A 24,901-nucleotide genomic window follows, 5' to 3' on the forward strand; every position below is an offset into this window, starting at 1 on the left:
CACAAGTCTTATAACTTATAGCTTATATGTGGAGCCCCAGAGTGAAGCCCCCACAACAGTCACACTGGAGCATGAAACAAATACAAGTTTGTGCTGGAGGGAGTGCAGCGAGGTCGCTGCGGGTTGCTTCCATGTCTTCTGGTCATGCCCTAAGCTGAAGACCTTTTGGGAGGAGATTAAACAAATGGTGGTGGATGTGCTTGGAGTAACACTGGACTTCTCCTTTAGCACCATGTACCTTGGGAAAATTCCTGAGGATATAAATAAAAGAGACTCATACTTACTGAAAATAATTATGGTTGCATGCAAAAAGGTAATCACTAAATGTTGGTTGCAGACAAGCCCCCCCACACGGAAGCTGGTCATAGACATTATTAACATAATCCACCATATGGAATTGATTACCTTCTCACTGCGGCTGCAGAAGGAGAAAGGAGAGAGACTTTGGGAATGATGGGATCGTTAAACGTTAAAAGACTAGAAACTGATATCTGTGCGATGCAGAGGACTAGCCGCGATTGTGTTTGAATGGAACATGCACCTGTGTAATATGTAATATGTGTAAGTAAAACAAGGCGATGTGTAGTTTGGAATATGTGAACATATGTGAATGTGCTAGTTTCCCTTGCCCTCTTTAGTTCTGTATGTAAAGTAAGATGAAAATCAATAAAGAGAACATATTAAAAAAAAAGAAAGAAAAAGGTTTAACCAAACGTCATTGAAAGACAAACAAGTTTATTGCCTAATCTGCATGTTTTAGACATTCGCTGGGTTTTGCAAAAAAAAAAAAAATGTTTTTAACTTTGGTTTATAGTGGAAGGTTTCCCCATCTAATGAGGAGTTGTGGGATTTAGAAAATATCACTAAACTTGGAGTTTGTTTACAGCCTGTAGAAATCATCGGAGCATTTCAGTCACTTTGCGTGTGAAACTGGGATGTAGCCTCCAGGTCTGCAAAGGGAAACCATTGCCTTAAAACGGGCCTTAAAACTGCATTCTTTCCAATGGCCAGCAGGGGGCTCTGGTTACAAAAGAAGATCTCGGGAATGATTCTCGCAATTTTACTCAGCTGCTAGATTTAAATATTATTTATTAGGTGTTTATGCTTTAGAGCCTGTCTGCTCTATAGTGTGTTAGCTACCATATGACCCTGCAGTGAGCCTTGGTTTCCGATCGGTGACGTCACCCAACTGGTTTTCGGACATCTAATGGAGTGGTTGTCCACATTCATCTACAATAAACTGTTGGGTTTGTGTAGAAGTTAATACTTAGTCTAGATTCTTGTGGCAAATTGTACCCCCCTAACCTTATATATATATATATATATATATGTATATATATATATATATATATATATATATGTATGTGTGTGTATATATACATATATATATATATATTAGGATTAAAATATGATGTCAGCTAGCTGTTAGATCATCTGCTGATACCCATTAATGGTCCACAAACTTTTAAATGAAATCCAAAGAAAACTAACAGACAATGACGTATGGAAGGCTACCAACAGCCATTTATCAGCTGCTACCTGTGTGTTTGAAGTGTGTCTGAGTGGTGCAGGGGGGGAGGAATGTCCACAGCCTGTCAGTCGATGTGCGTTGTTTGTTTAAGTGCAAGCCCATTACACGTATCGCTGCTCTATCACAATAGCTTTCCACTCAACACTCAAGAAGCACCCGAGCCCACCGCAAGAAAAGCAGATGAGTTAACTCACACTGACTGATACACCAGCAGATTGACTCCTCAGCCCTTTAAAAGATTTCTCGCAGTGCCACGGACAAGTTCCCATGAAACCAGACCGCTGTAACCGCCCAAGGACCTGGGAAGTAGTCGTCGGCTATGCTAAGCTGAAAACAGCAGACGTGCGGCAGTGTAGGATATTAAGTTTGCCATGTAGTAAGCCGTGTGCAATCAAACATTCATGTGTTATAGCCTGGAGGATATTATGCAACAAGCTGAAAGGTTAGACCTCGGACAAGTGGTTTATAAAAAAAAAGAGCTGAACGGAGACGGTTGACCAGTATGCAGCTATTAGAGCAGCACACACCGGTGTTTTCAATATGTGTGTGTGTGTGTCCTCATCTTTAAATCCTGCTTGGCTCCTCACAGATCATTTAAGTCCAGCAAAAACAACAGTGGCTTATTAACTGCAAACACACACCCGTCCATTCCCACAGCAGTGTCATTACAGAGGCTCATTATCGAAATCAATTCAATTAAGGCCTGTAATTGCTGTAGTGAAACCCAAATGCTATCACAAACAGAGCTGAAGTAAGGCAAACCTCATCGATGCGCTGACCCTCAGAGCGTGCGTGCGTGCATGTGTGCTCTTATTTAACAAAAGAAATATTAATCGCTTGTTTCAAATTAACTTCCCTAACCCCTCTTTTCTCTCCAAGTTGGTGGCAGCGTTTAAGCATATGGATTCATTGGGGTGGGGGTGAAAGGAAGAGACGGAAAAAAGAAAGGAGAGAGGAAGGAGGTAGCGGTGGGGGGCACAAACACAGGATAACTATGTTAAACACTTAGCATGGATACGCGACGCAGCATAGCTAATGCCAAATCCCTCAATCATTCTGCTCACACACGCGCGCCGGGTTAATTGTTTACCGAGCTAAATGAAGTGGGGATAATGTAGGCTAACTGTGTGCTAAGCGCCGCTAAGATGAGGGATATTGTAAAGGACAATTTGATTTATAGTTGCTTGTTTGATGAAAGGAGAACGAGCATAAAAGTCACTCTTTGTCTGGGGGAAGGTGTTTGTCATAGTGATGACAGGTAGCAGAGTGTGCATATGTGTGTGAGTGTGTGTAACAGAGAGAGGTAAGTCACCTGAAGTTGACTTTTGTGGATCTTTCTGATGTACACTAAAGACTACAAATCGCACCGCATCTCTGGCTTCATAAGGAGTAAAGTCAAACTACTGGAAACTGATTTTTTTAAGTTGCTTCAGAAAAGTAACCCCTGTAAATATATATGTATATACATATTATAAGTGCAGTTTAAAAACAGCAACACTATTTCAGCATCAACATGTGGCTCTGTTTGAACTTTTCATGACAGCCCGAACTTCTTAATTTCAGTAGAAGCATTGAGATTAAATTAATTCACCAGAATCAGAAAACCTTCATTTCCCATCATAAGAGAATGAAAATGTGTCCTTGATGTGGCTCACAAATTAAAGAGTGGAAGTAAAAATATGCTCTATGCAGAAAAAAAACTGGGTTGGCAAAAATGAAAGACAAATGTTTTAATTATGGCTTTGAGTCACACAGTAAAGTGCAATATGTGTATAACACACTGTTGGAAAAAGTGTTTCTTATGTTTCTTAAGCCAGCTGACCTTTGAGTCACTAATGCAGACTGCTTTGAAACCCACCTACACCCCAGTTTGTGCTTTTCTCGCTCTTTCTTGCCTAAAGGTCCCAATGTTACCAGCCGCATTGGTTGCTTCATGCGCTGCTGTAACATTATCACAAAGCCAGTGCAGTATTTTCAGAAACAACATGGCAGCAGATATAACATCAATTTCATCTGTGGGGCGATTGTGGTTCAAGAGTTGGGAGTTCGCCTTGTAATTGGAAGGTTCTGGTGGTTCGAGCCCCGGCTTGGACAAGACACTTCACCCGTTGCCTACTGGTGGTGGTCAGAGGCCCAGTGTCCGGCAGCCTGGCTGTGGTAAATGGTAAAATGGTAAATGGCCTGTATTTGTATTTGTATAGTGCTTTACTAGTCCCAAAGGACCCCAAAGCGCTTTACACATTCAGTCATCCACCCATTCACACACTGGTGTGAACATTGTAGCCACAGCCACCCTGGGGCACACTGACAGAGTTGCGGGACACTGGCGCCACCAGTAGGCAACGGGTGAAGTGTCTTGCCCAAGGACACAATGACCGAGACAGTCCAAGCCAAGGCTCGAACCGGCAACCTTCCGATTACAAGGTGAACTCCCAACTCTTGAGCCAGGATCTCCCCTGTGGCTATAATGTAGCTTGCCATCACCAGTGTGTGAATGTGTGTGTGAATGGGTGGATGACTGGATGTGTAAAGCGCTTTAGATTCCTTAGGGACTAGTAAAGCGCTATACAAATACAGGCCATTTACCATTTACCATTTCATCACATGATGCCATCTGACAGAGAGTGAACGACAAGTAGTGGTGTGCGATGCTGCAAATTTTTGTATTGATCTGATTTGCGGCTGATACTTAAAACAAAAAGTGTATGTTTGGAGAGCAGTGTATCTTGACTTATTAGATGAATCGTTATTAATTCGCAAATTTGGAACAAATTTTTATGGCCACTAAATCACTGTGATTTTGAATAATTAGTTAACACAGTAAAGTAGATCTACCAGCTTTTCATTTATTTTGAAACTGGGTTTTTTGGAGACCTGGAATGTAAATGTGCCCGTCTCTGAAGCAACTAGCCTATATGAAACGGACGTGACGGTCAACACAAAAAGGTTCAGACATTTGTCATTGATCCTAATGCACTAGTATTGATTCTATCAATAATTGGATAGATCCGCCCACCTCTAATGCTGAGCATAAAAGCACCATAAAGCAAATCCAGCGATGCCTGCTTTGTGTCTGTACTGTGCATGAACTCCCAGGACAGACCTGTCATCACAATTAAATAACTGCAGATGAAAAATCTCACATCTACAGTTGCATGTACGTCATCACATGATTTAATTTGTCCAGTTAGTTTTGAAGACGCATCTTTTCTTTAGTGGAATCAAAGTATCAGTAAGTGTTTCTTGAAAATACACGTGCAGTGTTGTGTGTGTGACTGTCTGGAGGTCAAATGTGTGCCGCTACGCCTCTTACTTTGTGGATGTGTTTGCTTGAGAAATACTTTTAGGTGTCTGTGTTTGCGGGTGCGTGCGTGTATGTGGGTTGTGTGTTTGCCTGCATGCACGCATGAGTGGTCGTATGCTCTCGGTCACTGATATTGAATCCCAACTGTGAGGGCCATCTGTCTGACTTTGACCCAGCAGCTCACCGTCACACCTTCAGAGAAGAGGGAGGAGAAGGAGTGTGTGTGTGTGTGTGTGTGTGTGTGTGTGTGTGTGTGTGTGTGTGTGTGTGTGTGTGTGTGTGTGTGTGTGTGTGTGTGTGTGTGTGTGTGTGTGTGTGTGCGCATAACACAGGATGTGAAACAGTGTTTATGTGCTGCCGTATAAATTTTGGCATACACACTGTGTTCATGTGAACTTGGCTGTTGCTTTGAAGGTGCTGACCGCTGGCAGAGGGCACACACATCCACAGCGGCACACTCGCCATGCACTCCTTACACAACACACACTCACACACACTCGTTCTATTCCCAGCGTGAGCCTCGAGTCTGTCCTCTGGCTCCAGGACAAGCCGACCTCTGACCTTTAAAAACACCAGGGCATTCCTGCAAGACGTCGGCGGGCAAGAGGAGGCGACAGGATAACGTTAACCCAAGAGCAGCAGTTAACATTTAGGAAGTGTAGGGTTTCCTGCACATGATACACAGGGAGGGGCTATTTTACAGCCAGCATGGGGGGTTGGGAAGAGGCCATAGGCTGTGTGAATGCCGACCAGGTTGCTGGGGCTCTGTACATGATGAGAATGTAAAGATAAAAAGACTGAAAGGAGGTGGCCTGTGGATGACATTTCATCAGCTAGTCCGACAGATAGACACTTCGCCTCAGACAGGAAGCAGGAGGTGATTAAAGAGACTGTCCTATAACTGGAAGGTCATAAAATCCATCCAGGCTGCCCGCTGCACTCTGATCCTTCTGCTGTAATGTAGACTCGATGGTTCACTCAGGTGGTTAAAAAAAACCTTCTGGTGATGGGATGAGCTAATCTTGCATCATCAAAACTTGCTTGTGGACCTCAATCTCAATATATTTTGCACAAGTGAAAAGGGAATCGAGCAGTTGTGCAAAATCTAAGGACAAACCCAAAGAGAAACCACCTACTAATCTGCTTTTACAGCATCTGTGCATTTTTTTTGCTAATAAAACTGTAGCAGACTGTGTAGCCACCGTGACACCACTCATCTCCACCTTGTTGTTTAGAAGCCAGAAGTAACCATATTTGGAGGAGAAGATGAACTGCTAAATTATCAGCAAACTTGGCTAGGAAGGCTCTTTCATAGACTGGGTGCACAGATGTCTCCGACAGACACTGGCTTGTTAGTGCTAAGTAGCGGACCGATAAAATGCTACAACTCCATTCACCAAGCCGCAAAGCCAGACTTCTTGGACTGGCTGTACTTCATAGTAGATCATATTCAAATTTTCTGAAAGGTTCCAAAATCACAAACTCCACTGAGAGGTTCGGTTCAGTGTAGACTAGTAGACAGAGCGCAGCCCACTCGCCACTCACCTATCATTCAAAGCAGCCATGCTCCTATTAATGCCTCATTTTAAAGTTACAGTGTGTAAATGTTTTTACAACAAGATGTGCGTAGATTGCAGATTGCAGTCAAGTGAGTTCTGTTTATTTACCCCTCCCAGTTCAAGGGTATAATCCTAGCTACAGCGGCTGTAGGACAAACATGTTTTAATCCGCCAAGAATACTCAATTGAGACTGTAGCCAATAACCGCTGTGGCTAGCCAGTGCGTTTCAACTATGGGTTTCCACCAGATCCGGATTTACCCTGGAGTTTTTCCCTATCTGTAGAAGGAATTCACTCCACTGTTTACCTCAGCTGTCAATGCTGGGTGGAAAGCATCTGCCTTTATTTATTCTGGAAAAGGCTGTGAAACTTTGTGAAAGGAGTCCAGTATGAGTCGGTGAGCCACAGTAAATCACTTCTGACCAATAACAGTGATACTGCAGTGAGTGATATGCTGAACTGTCAGTAGCATGGCTGTTTTGTTGCTGCTTGCAGCTGTTAGTAAAACATTCTTTGAAGTGGCTCTAACACTGAACTCTGAACAAACTCTCATATTAGCATTTTAACATGGCACTCTGTGGGGATTGCCTCAAGTGGCCATTACAGGAACTGTACTGGAGATGGTGGTTTAGTTGAAACCGGATATCTGATATTTACTGCGCTAAAGAAAACCTGAGAGGGAGTAATGGAAACTCCCTTAATTAGACTTTTTTGTGCATATCAAGTTATTATTTTGATCAGGAAGTTTGAGGAGAATCAGGTGTAAAAAGTCGCAGCTGTTATTTGAGTTGGTCAGAACATTTGTTCCATTTTCAGAGCTGCTCGTTTCATTTTCATATTGGAGGCACATCTTGTGAAAATTAAACCCAGGACGAGCCCTATTACGCCTGTTCAGTTGATTTTTTTTTAGTGTAATCATATAGATTTAATGAAGTTTAACAATCTTAAAGCTACTTAAGGGAAAACAAAAAGGTAATGTGTATATTAGGAGGCTCCCAGTTCGAACAGCAGGTGATCACAGGTTTAGTTTTTAACGCTAGCTGCTCATACATGATTGACGCTAAACTTAAAGGCATTAAAGGTCGCTGATTTTAGTTACAATATAATCAAACCCCTGAATACGCTTACAGTCATCACAGACTGTGGTTCCCATGTAGCTGCTGTCCAAAAACAGCAAATCTGGAGAATTTAAACAGTTTGTAGCATGCTAATAATAATAACATATTGCTTTAAAGCGGCTAAAAGGAGCTATTATTATCAGCAGTGGGGTTTTTAAACAGTAACAACACCGCGGCTCGGCAACTCATTATTACCAGCGTGAGCGGTGACTTTCTGTCTGCACATTAATATGTAAATTAAATGTTAATCGATTTTCAAAGGTGTGCATTTATCATGTATTTTACAGCGGTGCACAGTGTGACTCAGTCAATCAGAACCGAGCTATATGCAGTTTGCAACAAGGCAATTCAGGCGCTCGAAAAATGATTAAAAACAAATGGTGACACTTTATTTCAAGTGCACTGCGAATGCACTACAAGCAGATAATAAGCCCCTTAAAGCACATGCAAACTTTCACTGCAAATAATCAAAACATCGGGAAATTGCGTTCAATTCAACTTTGTGTCATTAACTGTACAGGCGCCCTGTGAAGGATTTCTCATTTTTCCTATTTTGTAAATCTTGTTGTTGATTAATTATTATGCGCTGGCTTAGAGTGGCTTATGAAAACCACTTCAATTAGAGATTTACCAAGAAAGCCGACTCAGTTCTTGGCTGGAAAGACGGGAGAATTAACACTCACGTAGGCTTGCAGCAGGTAAACAGGAAGAAGATTAAGCTTCCTGGTGACTAGACGCATACATTTATGAAGCTAAATGCCAGCGCAGCATCAAGGCGGCTGCACACGTGGCTTCACGTTGTGGAGGGGGTTTTTTTGGTTCTCTGGGCTTTTTTTATGAGTCTGAGCGCACCGAGGACTTAGTAGTTGTGCCGGGCTCCCGCAGAGCACATAATTAATGGCAGACCGTGGCTGTGGGGCCGCCAGGCGAGAAGAGTGTGGAAGCAGTGGAATTGTGGGATAGCGGAGGAGAGTCTTGCTTTGTGGATCTCGGCGGGAACTCGCCAAGATCAAACATGTCGACAGCGCCACCCGCCCACCAGGCATTCTGGGTAGACAGACCTGAGGAGGAGACGCCTGAAAGCCTGACGTAGTTTTTGTACTTGTGTGTGTGTGTGTGTGTGTGTGTGTGTGTGTGTGTGTGTGTGTGTGTGTGTGTGTGTGTGTGTGTGTGTGTGTGTTTGTGTGTGTGTGTGCAGCTTTTGGCAGTGTTTTTCAGGAGTGAACGACAGCGGCGCGGCGGATGCTGTCATGGCTTTTGTTTTTGTTTTTTTGTTTTTTGCCTTTGGAGGACAGACTTTGAAATGGATTAACGAAAACTGACTTGATGTGACTTCCAGGTTTGCTTTGACATGACTTTGCTTCTTTTGATGTGGCTTCAACACCCCCCCCCCCCCCCCCCCCCACCTCCTCCACACACACACACACACTCCTCATCCATGTCCCTGCATCTGTCCTTGTGTTAGTGATACTGTACTGAGACTCCAGCCTGAAGGGTTGTCGATTATTTCTGACTGTCCACAGTCTACAGCTCTTCTTCTATCCATATGATATATGATATGATATTTATTATCTTTCCTCCCTCTGGTTGGATCCACTGTCTCACCATGTCTCACTTTTTCTTTCTTTCTTCTCTTTAGGTCGTAATTTGTCTTTCTTTCTTTTTCTTTTTTCTTTCATTCTATTTTATTATTTTCAGGTTGTTATCTATCTATCTATCTATCTCTTTATTTCTTTAATTCTTCCTTCTGCTTCTTGCTTCTTGCTTCTATTTTTTCATTTCTTTGTAATTTCTTTGTAATTTTCTTCTCTTTAGGTTGTTATCTATCTTTCTAGTTATCTTTTTTCTTTGTTTTATTTCTTGTTTGCATCTTTTCAATTAGTCTTTCTTTTATTTTTTGGTCTTTCTTTTTTCCTTTTCTTTGTTATTTATTTCACACTTTCTTCTCTTTAGTTTGTATTCTTTCTTTCTTACTTTTCCTTATGTTGCTATTTTTTTAATTTTTATCTTACTTTCTTTTTTCCTGCCTTTGTTGTTTCCTTCCTTCCTTTTTTCTAATTTTCTCCTGCTTCTTTATTTCTTTCTCGCTTCATTCTTAGGTTTTTTGCTTTATTTCTTGCTTTTTTTTTCATTCTTTGTCTCCTCTTCTATTTGATGATTTTCTTCTCTCTTTCTTTCTGCCTTTTATTGCTACATTGTTTCTTCCTCATTCACCACTCACTGCTCCCATCAGGCAGGTTTGGGGACTAATCAACAGACTAGGTGTGTGTGTGTGTGTGTGTGTGTGTGTGTGTGTGTGTGTGTGTGTGTGTGTGTGTGTGTGTGTGTGTGTCTGTGTGTGTGCGTTCATCTGGGACAGGTCTGGGAGACAAGGGGGGAGGGGAAAAAAGCAGAGTGAGGATGATAAGGAAGCGAGCAAGAAGGGAGAGAGTTGGGATAAAGGTGTGTGATAGAATTGGAAGATCAAAGCCTTCTGTCACAGCGTGACTGAGCCCAGGGGCGTTATGGGTAAGACGGGGCGCATACACACCCGCACGGACACACACACACATTTATGCACGCTCGCACAGACACAGACCTACTCACTCACGGCTGGTATTTGACTCTGAGTGTGATTGATACTGGGCTAGATTTGGAGAATCACTGTCATTCGTCTCTCCGCAGATCAAACAGCCACATAATCTCCCATAAAGGAAAGAGAGATGGAGGGAATAAAAAAAGGGACAGAGGAGGAGAGCATGAAGGAGGGCGAGGCGAGGGAGGGGGAGCCGTCTCATCTGTGAAGTGTTTTTTTTTTTTTGTTTTCCATAAAAGAAGACTCACCACCTAAAAAACACATCCATCATTCAGCTCCATTAAACTGCTTCTTGGATACATCAGAGAGATATCCAGGATCTAAAAAGACGAGTCTAAATGCAGGCATTAAACCCCATTTACACCTGCTAAAGACGAGCAATCTGTTTCTTAATACTGTGCGTGTGGATAAAGAAAGAAGAAAAAAATTGCAAAATGTAAATACTTACACAATGCACTGCAGTCAGAATGCATCAAGATAAGCCGGGCTGGGTCTTCAGTTAGTCTGGATCATACTGAGATCAAATCAGGTCTAAATGACAGCTGCAGTTTGATCAAGGAAAGAAATCCCTCCAGCAATTTCAAATGTCTTTTTCCTGCTATTCCAGCTGTCTCGTGCAAGCCAGTCGACAACCTAAAGGCAGCCAAAAGCCAAAGAAGGATGTGCAGGACAGTTTACTTTGAACTGGGGCCAACCTTGTGTGCAGTAAGATCCTACATTAATCCGAGCAGAATCAGTGCAATAAGAATGACTGTTAACAGAAAGACCTAATGCAAAAGTATGTAATCAGATCACAACTTAAACCATTTCCTAGCTGACAGGTCGCCGATCTGTCAGAGGCTCTAGCATGTGATAAGCTTTTTAATGTATCTCTCAGTTGAGTGGTTGTGGGAAAAACAATTGAGAAATGGTACCTCAAAAAAAGACTGTGCTAGAAAAACAGCAATGACTGGAAGTTCAGTTCAGTTCTATGAGTACGTGGGTCCCGGGCAGGCTTCAGCTTTGGTTTTGTGGCAGGTGGCTCTTCCTTGACCCCTGCTGTGTCCAGCCTTTGGCTCTGACCCTGGAAATCAATTTTAGCCAGATGTTCAGCTGGTGTAAAGCTTATAAAGTTTGAGATGCCTTTGGTGTCTGTGGTGTGTGGCACGCAACATGGTACTAGCCCAACCTATCACATATGGACAACTGTTCAGGAACCCTTGGTGTAACATTTATATGCACTGGGTAGTTTTGTCATTTTAACCCAAAGCTCTTTTTTCTAATACCAACCAAGCTGTTTTTGGTGCCTACCCTTAAACACAGCAAGTAAAATCAAAAGTAAAAATAAGGTTAAAAAAAGAATGTCCAGTCTGCCTGCAGTGGGCTCTTTTACCAGATGGAGGAAGTGTATAAGGTATTTGGTACAACCGGGCTGTGGGTCACTCTTCCTTTGTGCTGTTGTTAGTCCATCTGTGAGCCACGGTGGAAAGCGACGTTCTAACTTCCAACATACAAAGTAAAACTGAGTGTTTAAAAAAACATAAAGAGTCCACAGCAGTCGCTGTCACAGCTTTTTATGCTGAACTTCTTCATCTATGAAGACACATCACCACTTCCACAACCCGCAGTGAAAACCTTGGAGGACCCTCTCATCGCCCCTTGTCCGAAAAGAAGCTTGTACACAAACAGACACATTTGTGGGATGATAACGTTCGGTTAACGAGGACTTGGTCTCTCCTTAAAAACAGTGCAAAAGACAATTTGGGATCTTTAATGCCAGTAGTTTCTGATAGACACCACTGGGATGAGAATCCGTTGAACAGTCAGGCCCAAGCCTGGTCTAGAGTCATATGTTGTACAGGAAATCATCCATGTCTGATGAGTTTGCACTGATGAAAATCCTCTGGTTTTAAAGAGGGGTGGTGCTGTAGAGCGAGCAGGAGACAGGAAACATGATACTCTTTGACAAATTCTGCTCTAATGTCAGACTTCATACTTCAGATCTAGCAGAGTAATATCTCTTACCATCTGAACCATGAAGCAGGTTAGGAAGCCTGAAACATAATGTCCTCTCCAGCTGATCATGCATCAACGTTATCATATACAACCCCGTGCAAGGATTGAGTTCATGTCTGTAAACCAAAGTGAGTTCTTGGTCAGTGATTTGTGGAAATAAACTCTTTTTAGGTCTTCCTTCTGTTACAGTGACAGGCAAATAACAATGCTGAAATATTCCAAATATTGAAAGGTTATGTTTATATGCTAATGTCTCTCAGTGTGCAGTGCACCAGCACCAGCATTTTTCATGCTGGCGGTCATCTGGCCGACTATTGTATGAAGCTTTTATCTCCGCAATAATCAGTTGCAGTTGTTGAAGTGAGTGAGTGGACTTCTTGCGAGCAAACTGTTATCTTCCATGTGTTTATGTCCCTGGGTAGTTATTTCTAAGCGATTTAGAAATGTTAAGCAGAAAACCACTTGCTCTTCTTCTTCCTCCTCTTCTTTTTGGGGCTTCTTCCTCTTTTATTTACTTCTCGGTTTTTGCTGATGTGCATCCTCCTTGTACTTTCCCATGCTCTGGCTCTTGCATGTGGTCTCATTTCTGTCCTTTCTCTTGCCCTCTTCACCCCTATATCTTCATCTCCTCCTCGTGTTTTCTGGCATTTGCTGGAGAAAACCGGTTTAGATGCTCTACCGCCGCCCTCCGGAGCTGAGCGGCGTACTGTGTGTCACACAGATTTCTATCTGCTGTGGGAAAACCAAAGCAATTGCCGCCATATTTCTTATCTGACAAAAGCATCTCTATAAAACATGTGTAATTAACAGAGTATGAAATCCTCCTGGGATTTAATTTGGATGTGAAGAGACAAAGTGAATTGCAGCATTCGTCATATTGTGTTTTGGGGCATGTGTACTGATATTTGATGAGGTGTTTTTTTGTCCTTGTTTTCTTTCTCTACAGATGCACCACCCTATTCAGATGAAACCTGCAGACAGTGAGAAATCTAATGGTGAGTGGCACTGCACACATGCACAGTGACAGACCCATCAATATCACACACACACATACACATGCATGCATGCATCAATAGCCTTTTTCGAATTTTGCTTGGTAATGGCTATCTCTGCTTGATTGGCAGACAGCACGGGGGACTCGGGGAAAAGATTGAAACATAGAGCGAGGAGAGAAAGGGGGTGGGATGGGGCAATACTGATATATATAAATATATTTTTTTCTATGTGTGATGAATTATTAAGGTGGTTCATAAAGAGGTCAGTGAAAGTTGAATCGTTTTGGCCTCGTTGTGAACCGGCCTCTCTCCCCTGTGGCTGCTCACTCATACAAACATGTTGTATGCACTCTCCTCTTGCCGCACACGTTCTCCCTAATGCATCTATTACACACACACGCGTGCGCGTGCATGCACACAAGCAGTGTCGCACACCCTCGTCCTCAGATCACCCCGTTCCCAAACTACATACCGCAGATCCAGCTCTGAATTGATTTCCTATACCAAGCCTCGTCCTCCATTCCTTCTCATTCAAAGAGGAAGCTGTTGGACAGTGTGTAATACCAGTGAATGCATCTTTAAAGGGTAGGCCTGCTGTTATCTGTTAGCCCATTTATAAATACTTCATCGCTTCTTCTGACGCATTTTGTTGAGCAAAGATGCAGACCTTTAAAAATCAACTCACAAATATGTTATAAGTTAGTTCCTTATTTATTTCCAGACGGTCACTTTACTTCTTACTTATTACTCAAACTGTTGGACTCATGTTTAATTCCATTGCTTCAACTGGACGTGAGCTTTCAGTCATGGACAACGATATAACTGCCACAAAAACAGAAACCTGAAGCTGATAAACACCTATGTCCCACTAAATCCAGGAGGAAATAATTTGGTTTCTTTGCCATAAAACGAAGACATTGATCAAGCAGAAGACATGTTGAAGGAAAACAGTTGAAAGTGTTTGCAAACACAATAGATATCTAAAGTTATTAATATGAAGTTGTGAATGAAATTTAGCAACAAATGTGACTATTAGTTAGCAGTTAGCTGCTAGTGACAAGGCCTAAACTAAAGTTTGGATTAATAGTTAACAAACTGAACTGTAATAGATAAACTCAGGGAAATTGGTCACTAACTGTCATAACATAATTACCTGTTAAATTAATTAGTAACAAAAAGTAAAAGCTCCATTGTTTTAATGTTAAGCTAAAGTTATGGGCAGCTAAAATGAATTAAATAAGTCCTGATCCTATTTAAAATGAGTTCAAATGAACTTTTTAGGGCATGATTGTGTAAGGCAGCTGAAAAAAGATGGAGAACGCTGACTTAGGTGCTAAAAACAATCATTGTTTCTCATTTTCCCTTGCAGAGTTTAGCTTTTATGTACTCCAGAGGTCATGTTAATAAATGGCAGGACTCTGGGAAGTTATTTCTAAATAGCCAATCTGACTTTTTTAATTCTTCTTACAGCCCATAGCGGATGTTTTCAGTACCAAATCTGAACTAAACTTGAATGTCAAGCAAAAGAATTTAATAACTCTTCTTTTTTTCTTGACATTTTTAAAGTAAATACACTGCTGTGACATTTTGTTCTTCACACTATGAGGTAATAACTCGGGCTTTCCTTACCTTCTCGGTAAATTCACACAAGAGCAGTTATTTTCACACGTTTTGCTGCTCGGACTCCAGCTGCATCAGAAATTAGCGCAACTCAATTTTTGCGGTTCAAAAAATGTAAAAACAAAAAGGCAGTTTTGAAAGAAAAATCATCTAAGCTTCCTCGGAGATTTGCAGTTTTGCTGGATGAATAACCAGAAGACCCCAATTTGGGGATTTTTTGGTGTGAAATGGTTCCCATTAGAATTATGTAGTGTGGCAGAGCTCAAGAAACTTTAGCAGCACATAGGGTATGTGAAAATTTGGCAAATGAAATTAAAATTATTTAGACAGTTAAGTGAGAAAATGTAGGTTTTTGCAGTTTGGATGAAGTGACCCTTAATGCTGAGTAATTGAGCGGAATTTTGGTTTGGATGAACTGCCCATTTAAAGCCAGCAATGCTACGTTTAATAGCATTTCTCGGACACATGCAGAACTAACGTGTACGTTAAATGCAGCTCATTTGCCACAGCAGCATCACAGAGCTTTCCTTCTAGCCTGCCATGTATGTCACTGTCCACTGCAGGGGAGGAGAGCAAAATGACAGCATCTGGGAAGGCAGGGGGAGAAATGCTTATAAAAGCCATCATCCGCTCCACTGAAATATGGCCAAATATCACTTTATAAGAAATAACTGTCAGGGTAAGGATGGTGGAACTTAATAAAGAAGCCGCTGCTCACAGTGGGAATGGTGAAATATAGAGCAGACCATACGTTACACGTCCATCCATTTAACGGTAATGACCTTTAATAAACCCAGTGTTAGATCCGCTGTAACAGTGACGTATGGCTGCGCAGAGCTTTATTAGTTTAGTCAGTGGAGATGGAAGAACAGAAAGAGACTGAGAGAGATAACAGTATTGGTTAATCTTGTGCATATGTGTGTGTGGGGTTTTCTTTAACACCTCCCTAAACCTTTGTGATTCTTTCTTCAGCATCTTTTAAATATTTTTGGAGCTCAGCGTGAGGCCAGTTCTGCTCCGATTTATCCCCGAATGCAAAGCCGACTCCTGATACATCCCAGAGCCGGCTTTATGAGTCTTATCACCCGCCCGCCTGCCTGTGCGCCTCGTCCGAAAACAGAAACAGTCAATTGTAACGATATCTCCTCTCTTTCTTTCCTATCGACACAGAGTAAATTAATTACATTGCTGTTAGACTTGTGGTAATCTTTCTCTGGAGTGATGCGCGCACACACACACACACACACACTGTGTGTACAAAGGAGTTAAAGCTTTTTGAAGCAACTTATCTTGGCAGCGTATCCCGATGGTTTGTTTTTTAAACACACAAACAATTCAAACAGCAAAATAAACAAGTGCGCTATTGATTTCCCAGAGTGCAACAGACCGCTTATCTCTTTCGCCTCGCGGTAAGAGCTGACAGTTTCCTCATTAAAAATGAATTGGATTAGCATTACATTGAATGCAGCGGGAACACATAAACACACACATGCGCGCATTGTTTCAGCGAATGAATGTGGGTTTCACTCTCAGCCTAATTCGAACTTAACGCCTCGCGCTGGAAAACGCACGGGGGCAAGTTTCTCGCCTTCACCTGCAGCCGCCTGCGCCCGTTCCTCGAGATTGCACCGGAGGAAGGAGGGATTGTGTCAGCAGAGGAGATGGAGAGAAATTCACGAGGGAGGAGGAAAGAGGATAGAGGAGGAAGGAGAGGTGGAGGGAGGGAGGAAGGGGGTGAGAGAGGACAGGCTGAAGAGTCTCAGCAAGGAGCCGGTGTTGAAGTGATAATGAGACATTGATCAGAGCCTCACAGATGGCATGATGAAATACATGAACTCTGTCTGTCTTCATCGCTCTCCCACTGTCTTTTTTCTTTCTTTGACTGTTTCTTTTGATTGCTACATTTTTTTGTCTCAATCCATTTTTCCACATTTCGCTCTTTTTCATTTTTATCTATTTATTTTTCTTTTACTCTTTGTTCTTACCAATCTTTTTTTCCACACATCACTATTTCACAGCATACTCTCCTTGGTATATATATTTAAAAAATGGCTTTGAATGTGATTAGCCGTAAACTACACAAAACAGAAACTACCCTCAAGCAAAGAAAATATTGGTCATCTGAAATTGGAACTGCTCTTAAATAAATCAGCAAAGTTTTATGTCCTAACAAAGTCAAGTTAGCCAATTTTTTTTTACACGATAAAGCGCTGATTGTTGGTTATGAGCTGCTGCGATGTTCACACTCCATCTATCCATGATTACTTTATTTTGTGGTGTCACTAACTTTGGGGCAGAAATGTTCAGTAAATCTTTAACTTAGACCATATCTGAGTTTGGGAGGGTTTAAAGTTGTGAGTACGCTTTCTGAAACACCCAATTCTTTACAGTTAATCCTTCTTTCATCCGGCAAAAGCACGGGATTAAACCAGAAACATAATAGGAGAGAAAAGTGGCAGTCCTAATATGACATCTATGAAAGAAATCTGTAACAGCTTATTTGTCAGCAAACTTTTTAAGCATTTTATTTTAGAAGATTGAAATTAAAGTTATTAGTGAACAATGGTTTGAAACCGTTCTGTGTGGATGTTCTCCCAGTGCTTGCATGAGTTCTCTCCCAGTTCTCCAGGTGCTCTGACGTTCTCCCACACTCGACCACATGCATGTTAGGTTCAGTGGTTGGCCATAGGTGTGGCTGCGAGTGTTAACACACTCTTTCTCTGTGTTAGCCCTGCGATAGACCGACAGCCTGCCCAGAGTGTACTCAACCTCTCACCCTGTGACAGCTGGGATAGGCTCTAGCCCCTCTGTGACTCTGAATTGGATAAGCAGTTAATAAATTTAAGTTAATTTCAATAATACTTCGAAATAACTACCTAGGGAGGCATTACCAGTATGGCTGCTGAGTACCCAGACTTGCTTCTGGAAGGACTTTGATTAGCCATGAAGCATTCCTGCGCTTAGGAAATAAGTTCCAGTGATGGCACAGCTAATGAGTAGTGATGTGCGGATCGATCCTGAAATATTGATTCCTCCGATACCAATCATTTATGCTCTAGAATCGATTCTCACATTGAAATATCAATATTTTAGTAATTTAGGGTAAATTTGTAGTTTATCATTAACAGGAACACAGTGGAAAGAAACTATAACATTCGGATTGTCTACATTCAAAGGAACTACTTCCTCTTCCGCCTTTCATAGTCATGTGCGAAATACGGCTGTATAAATGTCTCGCAGCCCCTTGGCGTGCGCACTCGCAACAATGGCTGAGCGTAATTGTGCGGACGTATATTACCTCCACAAACAGCTGAGACGTGGTTTGCGATACATGTGGCAAAAAGTGAGATGTTGTGGCCATACTTGCCAACCTTGAGACCTCAGAATTAGGGAGACATTCAAAAGGGCTGTTGGGGTGATAAATACATTTTACAGTGTTGATTTATCGGATAAAATACAGCGGGGGTGTCCAAATTCAGAGGCTGCTTCCACCTGAGGACCCGGCCTTCGCGGTCTAAAGAAAGCCGGGTAGTACGTCACGAGCTCCCTCCGTGGAGTGAAACTCTGCCGTCTGCTCCTTGCTGTCTAAAATATAACCGGGCACTGACGTAAACTCTCGACCGTCTCACACTTTGTTTAATTAGTTTTCTGTTTGACGTTTATTTAGCTGTGTGAAAACCCCGGAGGATTAATAAAGTTTAATTTAATTTAATCTAATCTAATAACTTTAATCTCAGCCAAACCGATTTACTCACGAACAAATAAAACACTGAAAAAGCCAAACAATAACATTTTTAAGTTATCAAAGTGACTTGTATAGCATGTTTAACCCGACTAGTGAAAGACCGCGATGTGTCGGTCGGCTCATATATTTGAAGTTTACACGGCTAGATTCTCACCTGAAAAAAGTTTTTTTGCGACCCAGAAAGAGGAATAAGAGTGATATTAAAACTAAGTAGCTGCCGCCATTGTTGGAAACTGGAATTGGCTGGGCCGCGCTATGAATTCTGCGAAATGTTTTTTCAATTTTGTTGTCCTGGTGGAAAATCGGGAGAAATTCGGGAGAATGGTGGCTCCGGGAGATTTTCGGGAGGGGCACTGAAATTCGGGATTCTCCCGGAAAAATCAGGAGGGTTGGCATGTATGGTTGTGGCAACATCACTAACCTCGTCAAACACCTCAGAGTAAATCATATCACAGAATATGACGAGCGTATGTTGAGGCGAACTGAAGAGGAGGACAGGGACAGGTGCTGCTAGGGCGAGACAGACGTCTCTCACGGAGTCCTTTAGTGCTGCAGGCAGGCAACTTGTTTAAATAGCGCACAACTTCAGTTTTTTTATTATTCCTGTATGATGAACTCTGCATTACTAAGTGATAAGAACAAGTAATCTGATGTCCTGTAATCATTATGACACTGTAATTTGAGATACATCAAATAAAATAAGTTTTTGTACAAAGTATCAGTATCGGATCAGTATCGTCGATACCACCCTGAATATTACTTGGTATCGGATCGGAAAGGATATCAGTGGTATCGCACATCACTACTAATGAGTCAGTCAAACGGAGGTTATAGCCCAAGGGTTCGTTTTTAAGCCCCACCCACTATCCAGCATGTAATCCATGTGGCATATAGGGACTTTGAACCCCACTCTCCCGGTGATAGTACTCTGATGAATCCACTTTTTTTTTGTCTAATGACCAAAACTAAAAGAAATTTGCCTACACCAGCTTTAAAGTACTTATTTGCTTTCACAACAAACACTGAAAACACTTAAATGCCTGGATAATAAATATAAAGCTAGTAGCAGCTCATTAGCTCAGCATCAAGAAAAACCCCTCAAACTATTCTGGATGCAACAGGCTTTATGACTAAGTGAGTTTTGTCTTATATAACATTTGGGTTAAGGCCATAATTTACAATAAAACCCAAAGTTCAACAGATTAAGCTTTCAAACTGTTTTTTTTCCCCTTTATGCCATGTTTCTATCTGCTTTAGAAGCCCATTACAGTTATGTCAGAGTGGTTTTCTTAGAGGGCACCTGAGGTCTTTTCTGATTAAAAGAGTGAAATAGGTATTAAGGAAATGTTTAAAGTCATTTGAGAGGAACACAGCATTAACTCTGGCGTGCACAGAGTGTTAATGTCATAAAATCTCTTCATTCATCTTGTTTCTCGGTTCTCCTTACAGCAGTGGAAGACAGGAAGTTGTTCATCGGCATGGTGTCGAAGAAGTGCAACGAGAACGACATCCGGGTCATGTTCTCTGCGTTTGGACAGATCGAGGAATGCCGGATCCTCCGAGGACCCGACGGGCTCAGCAGAGGTACCTGTCCCTCTGACTCACTTCGATCCAGACTTGATGCTCCTCATGTGAACATTAACACCTGTGTGGCCTCCAGCAGCTACAGTTCATCGCATTAACTTGTGTAATGACTCAAAATCCTCACTTGGGAGTGTTTACCTCGAAATTTTGTGATAAGAGTTGACTGGTTGAAGACAGGTTCTGAAAAACTTACTTGAAAAAGTTCCCAACTGCTTTAATGTTTTGCAGTTTATTGTTATTTGCCTGCTTAAAAGCATTTGTGCTGCACAGGAAGCCGCTCATTTACACCTTCTCAGCCATTTTTCACTTCACTGTCTACCTCTGGAAGTGTTTTTCGAGCTGTCAGTGTTGCAAGAAAAGACTGTTTACTTAAAACTGCGGTAATTATTATATAAAAACTTTTTGGGGTCATAAATATTTCCCCTGCAAATCAGCAGTATAGAAAAATGATGAGCCTTTCATTGCGCATAATGTGCCCGTGCCTATTAAATTAGATTTCCCCATTTACCTGAAATAGTATTTTAATGTTGTGATCAAGCTGCACACCTGACAGAACCAACAATAAATGTTTGTGTGTGCAGGTTTGATTTTCTAATTGAAAGTCAGCCTTGAGCCATTCATTGTCTTCGGCAAGTGGAAGCGCGCTCTGTCCTTTTTTATTTCCCGGAGTCTGAGTGGTTCAGTAGATGGTTATCGAATGGTTCGCCAAAATAAAATCAATTATTAGCCATCAAAGGTCTGCAGTGGAAGAGCTCTGTGCAGGTCATAAAGACATCAAAGGCCATTTTAGAGCTCATATTATCAGGTTTTATTGGTTTGATAGATACTGCAGAAATTCTAGTGATAATAATAAGCACTAGAATGAGAGCAGAAATAATTAAAGCTGAAGCTGGAGCAGGGCTCTCAAAAGGCTCCGCTAGTTTATCCACTTAATGGATGTATAGGGGCATCAAGTTGTGGTTTAAACGTTATTTTATTTTCTGCATATTACAAGATAAAATTATTCTAGATTAGCTGGTGTTGTATGGCCTCAGTCACACAGGCCTTTAGACTCTTTAGCAACCCTCGGCAACCACATGTGTATTTACCAACCAGTGGTAAATACACATGCAGTTGTAAGTGGTTGTTAAAGTTTGCTGCAAGATTGCTGCGGTCTCTTGTAGTTTGCATGAGCGATGCCAATTTATCCTCCAAGCAAGTTAAATAGTAGTAGTTATTGTTTAGTTATTGTTTACAAGTCAAGTTGGCATTAGCCATGCAAACAACCTGTTTCACTAGTTTTCCCTACACAACCACTGGTTGTCAGATGGTTGCTAATAAGTCTTTAGGCCTCTGATGATAGCTGTTGGACACAAGGTGGAGGATGAGAGAGGTGCAAACCATCGACTGTATATAAAGTATACAGACTAATTCTGAACTTCCTGTTCTTAAAGTGTCAGCATCAGCTACCATACTTTTGGTTTTTGGATCCAAAAGTGACCATACTTGGATGAAAGTGGGGAGTGTTACACCATCTGCCAGTGCAAACAAGCTTGGTTAGCTTTACCTGCATAGGCGCAAACACCTGCTAATAACTGCTAAGTATCAATTAACAATTTTACTCATTAGAACGGAAGCACAAATTCTCAGATAAAAAAATGATAGATATAGTCAGATAATCCCATTTCAAAGAGGTCCTAAAAGCACATGAAGCCCACTTTAATTATTCTTATTAATAGAGGTTAAGCCTCGAGACAGTTAGCAGAGACAACTAGCAGACAACAGCAGCTAGATCCCTAATTTTAAGCTTTAACAAACAGGTGAGTTATAGAAAATCATAGCCACAGTACAGTTTTTTGTTGAAAAAAAATATCTGAAGTGACCAGAAAGAGTTTCTGCTGGAAAGTTGCCGTAAAGTTGGGGATTTTACCATTGAAGTCTGTTGGGATTGAGAGTACAAACAGACTAAAAAAGGAACCACATTTATGTATAGATATCTGTTTATAGAAATTAAATGAGTGCAACAAGCCCAGTATACCTTATATGCCTAATACAGCACAGCCTTTGTATCAGAATCTGTTTTCAACCAACTGCTTCTTCCTAAATGTTTTCCTTCAAGGTCTTAAAAGAGTCATTTTAAGAAGTCAATGCAAATGTACTGGAGAAACATCTCGAGGCTGCTGTGGCCACCACTGTGAATACATGCTTCTCCTCTTTCGCCCTATATACCCCCCACCCCCATTCTTTCTTCTTCCCTTCTTGCTCTGTCAGCTTCATCCCCAAACATCCCCTCTCCCACTCCTCCTTCTCGCCTCCTAACCTCTGTTCATATCCTCCACCTTCCCTGCTGTTCCGGTTTAGCCTGTCCATGAGCCAGTCCTAAGCTCTGTACTTCTATTGCAGAGCAGTGGGAATTTTCAAATCCGCTGTCCAAATCGGGACGTGAGTTGCTGCTTTGTTGGCTTTGTAGTGTTGAAATAAAAGGATTGGTTATGTTTTGCGTAGCAAAACAAAATGTTAATTTTAAAGCACTTTCATAATTTTACTGCAACTTTATTTACTTTTTTTTTACTTGATAAGTCTATGAGAAGAAGACCCCACTTTATTTCATCAGTATACGAGTTTATTTTAGGTTATGTCAGTCAAATCCACCTTGTGCTCGTTGCTAGTTTCTAAAACCACTGCTCTGCTCAAGGCGTATGCAGCACACCATAGCTACATTAATCTTTTATCTTCAGTGAATGATCTTACCAGTTATTTGATACCAGTCTCAGTTACTGTTGACATAAATCACTTGTTGAACCAAATTTGAGTTCAGTACCAAACTGATATTGAGGAAAGCCTGCCCTCAAATTTAGAATTTCAAGCAAATTATGGTTATTACTGGCAGTTCACATGAAACCCTTGTAATACCAGCCATTTCCCTTTCATTTTTTTTCAGTTGGTGAGGTGCTGATTTGGCCATTCGGGAACTTGGCGGGAGTCATAGAGCAGTAATGAAAAAGTAACACTGCCATAAAAGAAAAGAAAAACGTTTTTATGACTCTGAATGTGGCAACATCTCCAATTCAGTTGATTTGGAGAAAGGTATGAGCTGCTTCCACAGCAAAACAGCAAATTCCTGGCGAGTTTCCTTCGTAATTGGCACACTCTTGGTGCTCTTCTCAAAGTGCTCCAGGCCTGCTTTTAAAGAAAAGAAATGGACCTATTAACCAGGTGTCAAATCATTCAGATCAGTCAGCTGCTGGGTGTGACAGATGTGTTCTGTAGGTCCGTGTTTCAAGACATATGAGCAGATATGATAATCATCTATCAATCTATTTTTAACTATGTTACCTATCTAAATAATCATCATCAACCATTTCTTCCCACCAGCACACACCTGCCTCCCCTCACGGCTCATTTCAAACATACTCCCAGTATACCCTACCTCCCCCTTCCCTGCCCCTGTGTGGTTTCTATGTGCTGAGGAGATGGAGGGGCTTTTTGCGAATCTCTGTCCTTCTATTCTTCCTCCTTCTGTCACGGGAGCTGTCGCTGTCATCGTCACACAGGTTCAGTGTGGTTATGTTGGTGATATATATTTTTCTGTGGCTGTCGAATGTTATGGATGTTTTATTGTTGACTCGAGTCTGATCTTCCTCCTTTTCTTCTGAAGGTTGTCTCCATCTTGAGTCTTTGCCTGAAACCACACTACTCAAACTCCCATGTTCCTCTGCTTCTGCGAACGACACGGCCCTCCCCGTCTCTATATTCACCCTGGCTGTCCTAGAATCCGTTCTTGCATCAATTTGTCCTCTTTTTCTCAGACATCCCACACCGGCCTCCTTCCCTCCCTTCCCTGTTTCCTTTTTCCATCCCTCTTCAGCTCCTCTCTTTTGTCCTCATGAATATTTTAGATGCAATGGCCAAATCCTTGCTTCTGTGGAACTAATATAAACCACTTAGTCGAAAAGGAAATTCTGTTAGTCCAGCTTGGTCTTGGCTAGTAAACAAACACCCCTAACCAGGTTGGAAATAAATAGGTCTTTATGGATTTCTGTGTGCCTGCAACTCCCAGGGGCCCTCAGTCCCACGTAGTATTGCTGCTGAGGTCCTATTAAATCTCGATATCAATCAGAAGAGCGCTCCACCATCCCGCTATTAATAAAATATGGATCACACCACCAGTGGATGGCTGGGCCTGGGGAGCTACCCTACTTTCATTAAAGGACTGTTTGGTTCTCCACTGACGACAGAATGCGGCCCGTGAGGTATTTTTAGCGCTCGAGCCACGTCCCATCTCTGTGCTTCGAAAAATAAGACATGCACCAACCAGCCAGAAAGTATGGCTTCGACTCTAAGCGTTCCTTTTTTTCATTAACAGCTTCGACATTAATGAATCAGTGTGCAGGCGCAGTGGAATTCCTTATTTAGAAGCTTTGACTTCAAGCTGCAGAAACGGGCTAAAGATAGAAATGTTTCTTTGCGGATAAAAAGCATCCTGTCTGACAGTTGGAGATAAACTGATGAGTCTCCTTTCGGTGACAGCCGAGGATGTTGTAACTGACCGGTTTTATAAATAGTGTCAGGACCTATCAGGACCAGTCTGGAGGGCTAACCCAAATGGATGCCCCCTGCAGAACTGATCTAGTTCTGGGGCATTACTTCTCTGCAGAGGATGGAGGCAGCCTCCTGGAAAATAAGCAGTTAAATGGCAGATTGTGGCCCACCTAAAATAGACAGTCCCCTGAATAAATCGAAAAATGACCCCTTTTTGTATGTCCTATCTTCAGTGTTACCACTTAGCACAGCAGCCCTGGCACTGCAAAGGACGCATCAAATGTTTACTAGGTCAGAGCTTCAGTCTCTTTTTTTTTATCACCTTCATTCCTCTTTAATGTTAAGTAACCAAGG

At 41.8% G+C, this 24,901-nt stretch overlaps 1 protein-coding gene across 23 annotated transcripts in view; it reads left to right on the forward strand.

Moving 5' to 3' along the window:
• The window catches only part of celf2 (cugbp, Elav-like family member 2), a 239,241-nt gene that overhangs the window by 168,252 nt on the left and 46,088 nt on the right, over nucleotides 1–24,901 (forward strand). For all 23 annotated transcript variants that reach the window (XM_035907267.2, XM_035907270.2, XM_035907281.2 and 20 more), the window contains 2 exons: nucleotides 13,029–13,077; nucleotides 19,892–20,026. In XM_035907267.2, coding sequence (XP_035763160.1) covers nucleotides 13,029–13,077; nucleotides 19,892–20,026 — 184 coding nt within the window. The remainder of the gene's footprint in view (nucleotides 1–13,028; nucleotides 13,078–19,891; nucleotides 20,027–24,901) is intronic.

Source organism: Neolamprologus brichardi, chromosome 17 (assembly GCF_056152115.1).
Source record: "Neolamprologus brichardi isolate AB-2024 chromosome 17, ASM5615211v1, whole genome shotgun sequence".
Lineage (NCBI taxonomy): Eukaryota > Metazoa > Chordata > Actinopteri > Cichliformes > Cichlidae > Neolamprologus > Neolamprologus brichardi.